At 37.7% G+C, this 6,620-nt stretch overlaps 1 protein-coding gene across 1 annotated transcript in view; it reads right to left on the bottom strand.

Annotated features, from left to right (window-relative positions):
• Positions 1-790: 790 nt before the first annotated feature.
• Positions 791-6,620, bottom strand: part of tspan34b (tetraspanin 34b) — a 15,230-nt gene continuing 9,400 nt past the window's right edge. Inside the window, exons 4-9 of the mRNA XM_084116311.1 lie at positions 4,899-5,114; positions 4,661-4,735; positions 4,410-4,517; positions 4,070-4,195; positions 3,859-3,951; positions 791-1,484 (exon numbers count right to left, since the gene is read on the bottom strand). Of these exons, the coding sequence (XP_083972437.1) occupies positions 1,428-1,484; positions 3,859-3,951; positions 4,070-4,195; positions 4,410-4,517; positions 4,661-4,735; positions 4,899-5,114 (675 nt within the window). The 3' untranslated portion in view covers positions 791-1,427. The remainder of the gene's footprint in view (positions 1,485-3,858; positions 3,952-4,069; positions 4,196-4,409; positions 4,518-4,660; positions 4,736-4,898; positions 5,115-6,620) is intronic.

Raw genomic sequence — 6,620 nt, 5'->3', positions numbered from 1 at the left:
ACAAGACTATGTATAAACACAGGGAACAATAACATTACAAAAAGAAAAACATTTAAAGATACACAATGAAATAAAAATGAAACACGTGATAGGGTAGCCTATATAAATAATTCTCAGATATTTTGTACCCCCGATTCCAATCATTTAATCATCACCACAAAGTTTTATGTGGGCCTATATAAAAATTACCAACAATAAAAATAATTAAAATTGATTATAATCATCTTTAAGATAATAAATTACATCAAAAAGTAGATGCATTTTTTCCAAAACAATGACTATGGAATGTTTTCCTGAATATATTTCTGTTCTATACACCACCTCCAACATATTTAGTAGTTTATCTTTTGACGTCAATCAACCCACGTCATGCATCGAGCTGTCAGTCATTTTGCGGTATCACAACTTTATAACACTAGAGGACAGCAGAGTCCTCTGAGACATGAAGCTGTTCTTTACTCCAGTAGAGGGCGATAGTAGGAATAGAATTATATTATAATAGAGCTCTTTGTAGCCTAGTCAGAAAACCAACACAAGATTATGACCACATAATGTTTTTTTTTTTTTTTATATATATATTTTGTAGTTTGTAACTTTATTCATCATTTTCAACCCATGATTTGTTCACTCTCTAAAGTGAATGCATCCTCATTTGCAAAATCATCTTGAAACTCTAAAAAGATACAAAATGGTTTAAAAATATCCTTGCAGGACACAAAATATGATCATGTGATTTGCAATAATGTCAGGCTGAATGTGCATTTGTAGAGTTGAAATATAACTTATTCAATAAGTTGAAATATTGCCTTTTTAATTATTTTCAAAATAAACATCTTACATGAACATTTTAGATATCATTTTTGTTGTGGTTGTTGTAAAAACTTCACATCACAGTACATCACAGACTTTAAAGATAAAACATTGTGCTTTGCTATAAACAGGCTAAATGGCTTGTAAAAAGTTTACAATAAATTACAATCAGCAACATTTCATAGAAAACATTTGGCCTTTTTTTTTTGGTCATTGCACATATAATGAGTAGGAAAACCTTTCAGTTCATAATTACAAAGAAATGCCATGGGTGTATTGCAATTAAACAAAGCATTCTGTTTTTAAATAAGGAAACATATTGCATAGGCAAAGTAAGAAAGTAAAAATAGTCTCAGGGAAACATTACAACAGCTAAAACTGCTTAATTTAACATACCTATAGTAAAAATGGGATCTCTCAAAACCCTCAAATTTTAGGCTTAACAGTCTGAATTTATTTTTCATTCAAGGCATTCAGAGCGACTTGCAAAGTATGTTTGTTTGATACGTTTGGAAATGGTTGAAGAAGTCACAGTGATGTCGTTTTGATCCACCTCATCCTCCGTAACAGAGGAGTCATCAGAGAGATATTTCAGTCAAAGTGAGACATTAATCAGCTTAAGCTTTAGACCCTATTTTACAATACAGGATCATGGACACAATCATCGCCGCAAGCTGAAAATGAGAAAGAGAGAGAAATAAATACCATTAATGTTACAGAGAATCATTACCATCATAAAAGGCTTTGTGTATATATATATATATATGTTACAGTTAGGTATATTAAGTTTGTAATTATTCTCCTAACAAAGGAAATAAATGCATTACCCATTAAAGACAACAGAGAATCAAAATGTACTACTTTTATTCTCTTAAGGGAGCGTACGCACAATTACACTGCGCTACTTTTCAATGTAAACACGTGCTAGACGGACGTGTTGGACATTTTTTGCAGCATCAAAGAAGTTCAAAGAAGTTTTTTTTTTTTTGAAAATGCATCTCAAGACATTGCAGGTTTTTTAATTTTATTTTTTTCCTGCGTCTCGCTTTGTTAAAAACATCCGGCCCTAATAAATGTCTTTAGTCTTAGTTGGTACATGATTCATGAGAATAGTGAGATAGAAACTCGGAATTGCAAGTTATAAACTCAGAATAGTGGGTTTATAGCCTATCTAGCAGTTCTCACTCGGAAATCGTTTCTTCACTAAACTCGGAATTACAAAAAATAAGTCTTAATTGTGAGATATAACCTCGGAATTAAAAGGAAAGAGTCTGTTCCCTTTCGAAGAGGAACTCAACCCTGCGTCTTGGATTGACACTATGGGATACATCATCAGCGTAACCAGTGTCTGAAGTACGTGTGTAAACACAACAATTTTATTGGCCGATGGCAGTCGATGACGTCACTACCAGAGAGTGCCCGTGTCTTCAGGAGCCGCTTGTTTGTATGCGCATGTAACATAAACGCTGGATGCGCTCATTGCGTTGCATTCGTTATAAGATGTGTTCTTACTTCCCGAGGATTGAGAATATAGCGTTTGCATACAGAGTGCGACAATAAAATTGTCGTATTTACTAGGGGTGTGACGAGATCTCGTGTGACGAGATCTCGCGAGATTAAAACGCGACGAGACTTCTCGTCGAGGTGAAACTTTGTCTCGTGAGTTGTTGTGATGTCAGCGTGATGGAGCGTGAGGGTGAAATATTGAAGATGCCCCTGCCACTTTTAAATCATTTGTGTGCCGGGCCAATCACACACACACTCCGCGCACACACACACAATCACTGTCCCTCGCTCACTCACTCACTCGCGCGCACACACACACACGCTAACTCCCGCGCGCACACACGCACACTCACTGTTGCTCGCACTCTCACTCACTCGCGCACACTCACTCTCGCACACACTCAACCCGTCGTGGAGGACCGTTAAAATTAAACATGCTAGTCTTTCTGTCGTGATGTCCTGAAGCATCGCAGACGCGTAGGTTGTCGCCCACTATGACACACTATACGAAATGAAACGATCGAATCTTGCGTCCCGACGCCCGTTGTCCTTTACGAATCTCCACGAAACGGATCGCGCTAAAATAGTGTAATCTGAACCAGGCAGGTAATAAACATTTGACCTATCACGCAAAGAACCTATTAAAGCACTAAGACATGGGAACAGTATAGCTAACATTCATATATCACAAGTCATATCGACATCGCAATATTAAACAATGTTATCGCACATTGCAGCTTTTCCTCATATCGTGCAGCCCTAGTTACTGGCCAAAGGTCTCAACTGCTGCCAGAAATCGTGACATGCTTATATTCTTGAAAAAGAACATGACCATAATCTTAGTCTGTTCTGTGTAGTTAATTTATCTCTTTTTCATGCTTGAAGAAAAAATTTGTTTCTGTTTGAACTTGTAGTTTTGAGAGAGCAGTACTTTGAGTATGGATACACACTTACTGTTTGCATTTAAAGTGTTATTTCAGTTATTTATATTTATTTTATTTATACTGTTTTATTTTTTTTTTATGTTCGATTTGTGGAAATTAGTTAGATTTCTCATGTGAAATCGTACAGGGGAGAAGCCAGACGGTAGAGTTTATAGCAAAACATTTTGCAGTGTTTGCATGTCCTTTACTGAAATAAAAGACTATTTTCCATTCATATATTTCATCATTGAGGATTTCTTAAAAATTGTGTAAAAATCTCGTCTTGTCTCGTTCTCGTGAACCCAATCTCGTGTCTCGTCTTGTCTCGTGGAGTAAGCGTCTCGTCAGACCCCTAGTATTTACACACATGCTTCAGACACCACTGATGATGTTCCCAAAAGCATCAATCCAAGATGCAGTGTTGAGTTCCCCTTCCCATGGTTAAAGTCGTAACGTGATACGAACTGGGAGATATTGACTCGGAATTAGGGGGAATTATTATCTGAATTATTAGATTAAAGGTCGCAATAACCTTTTAAACAAGCTTCCATAGTAAGCAGTATGAGATTTCCTCACTTTTGATCCTCAAAATGATTGACAGAAATAAAGTGTTTAGTACCTCAAGAGCAGCGATGCCCAGTGCGACAGCTATGATAACAACTGCATTATCATCTACCAGCTTCTTTAGTGCTGGGAAACAACCTGGTATAGTCTGAGAGAGAGAGAGAAAAGAAAGACACACAAATATAAAGGTCAAAGAGTGCGCAAAACCTCTAGACTTGATTGGAGACCGCATATGAATAAATATAAATATTGTCCTCAAGCCTCACCGAATTCATGGCTGCGTTCTCACTGCAGGAAAGTCCACTACAGCACTGAACTGGGTAACTCTTGGTGTTATTCACAAAGTAAGAATTTGCGAAATCTGTATAGTTGTAGAATCCACAGCACTTCAGCTAAAGGAGAAGCAATGAGAGTTAGATTTAACAACAGCCTCATTCAGTTATATATTCCTTTTGAATCACAAGTCTCAATGTAAGAAATCTTCAATATTAAAATGGAAGAATTGTATGTATTATTTAACATGAGACTGTCAAGGTTCTATATAATTTGAAAGTATGTTTCTGTAGTAAATCTGTATTCCTTTTTATTAGCCAAAGTATCACAAACCCCATTCATAGTCGTGTTCCATAGTCCAGTAAGGTCTGCGTTTTTCCCATAATTATTTTTGATGTCTTTCACAGCTTCATCTCCCAGCTGATTTATGAGGGTTTCTGCCTGAAATATACAAACAAGGAGGTTTAAGTGTTATGTGATTGTTTATATATATAAAGTGCCTTATATGTTTCTTCAGGAGGATTGAGTATTTCCTTCTGCATGGACAAAGAGATCTGTGGAATATATTATGTGTACAAACTTACCACCGGCTTAAAGACCAGAAGCACAATCGCTCCAGCAACTTCAGCGATGAAGACAATCAGAATAATGATGAAGAACTGAGGAGGAGAGACATTGAGAGACAAATTGAATGAATGAACAAATATGAAAGTAAGTCCAATATATGGTGGGGAAATAATATATATATATTAGAACTAGAATTCTAGTTGGCTATTATAGCTGATATTATGTAGCAGTTGGAGTTGTGTGTTGTTGACGTACCAGCAGCAGCATACACCTGCTCTCTCGGATCGCCCCACAGCAGCCCAGGAAGCCCAGGATGAGCAGCACAGCGCCCACCGCGATCAGGAGGTATCCCACATTCAGGACCTGCCCCAGCTGACCTGGAGAATTTGGGATTTTTTGCAGAAGACCCAGGACAGATCCACTGTCCACCTTCACCCAGATCCCTACTCCCAGAATAGCTGCTCCTGCCAGCTACACCACAAAAGCACAGACAGTTTGAAAATGGAATTTTTGTTGTTAAACATCATATCAACATTAGTCTTCAATCAACATGCCTTAGTCTTGTATGTATTTGTTTTTTTATGATTTATCCATGCACATTATTATTATTTTTAATTCATGTGCCCTCGTAATCTTTCATTTAAATAACTTCCCCTCCCTCTTCTATGATGTGTTAACTGATGCGAGGGCGGGGCAACCTGTCACTCACATGAGATCCACCAATAGCAAACCACAACCAGCTAATCAATTCCACAAGGACAAAATCAAGTCCCGCCCTACATTTTTTCTTGTTCAAGAAGCTGTTTCACTAATATATACACGTCACAACAAAACACATTGCAGCTTCTGTTTCATTCCGACTTTAAAGGTCCCGTTCTTCGTGATCCCATGTTTCAAACTTTAGTTAGTGTGTAATGTTGCTGTTAGAGCATAAATAATATCTGTAAAATTATAAAGCTCAAAGTTCAATGCCAAGCGAGATATTTTATTTAACAGAAGTCGCCTACATCGAACGGCCCGTTTGGACTACATCCCTCTACTTCCTTCTTTAATGACGTCACTAGAACAGTTTTTTGACTAACCTCCGCCCACAGGAATGCTCCCTCAACTCTACCGAAATACGTTTATGTACTTGCGCACTTCTTATAACTTACTGTGTTTACTCAGCTCTTACAGTGATTTTCTGAAGTAAAACTGATGCTTCATCTTTTGTGTGATGTACAATAAACTTTATTAAACTCATCAGTATATGTTTGATCATCATTCAGACAGCAGACTTGTAGGCTATTAATAAATAATGGATACATACAAGCAGATGACAAATACGTTATAATAACCGTAATTAAACTACTAAACTATACCTGTTTCATCTCTATACAGCACTCTGACTCTGTAGGCATTATTGTCCTACTCGAAATGAACACCGTTACTGAGAGTTTCTGATATTATCATCATTCCGTGAGGTGATATTGTCCTGAGAGACTGAGCGCGAGCTCATGAAGCTCCGCCCCCTGGGTCGTCCAGCAGCAGCTTATTTGCATTTAAAGGGCACACACTAAAACAGCGCGTTTTTCTGTGCCCCAAAAAATGACAATTTAAACATGCTGCATCTGTTGGGTATTTTGAGCTGAAACTTCACATACACACTCTGGGGACATCAGAGACTTATTTTACATCTTGTGAAAAGGGGCATAATACGGGACCTTTAAAGTCTTGATTTTGTTTTTTGTGGTCTACTAGAATAGGTTTTCATGCTTGAATGTTAAAAAACACATTATTTTTTCACATATTTAACATTGTTGCAGAACCTCTCTTCTCAGTCCGATCGAAAGAAAAGCACAAAGTGCTCTGATTGGCCACTTTGAGTTTGTTCAGCATTCACTACTGCGCAGACTCGGGTCCAGCGTAGACTTGGGTCCCACGTTCACTACTGCGCAGACTCGGGTCCAGCGTAGACTTGGGTCCCACGTTCACTAC

Source organism: Abramis brama (assembly GCF_963993115.1).
Source record: "Abramis brama genome assembly, chromosome: 1".
NCBI lineage: Eukaryota > Metazoa > Chordata > Actinopteri > Cypriniformes > Leuciscidae > Abramis > Abramis brama.
Note: the sequence above shows the minus strand (reverse complement) of the source record. Positions and strands in the feature narration are given on the sequence as shown.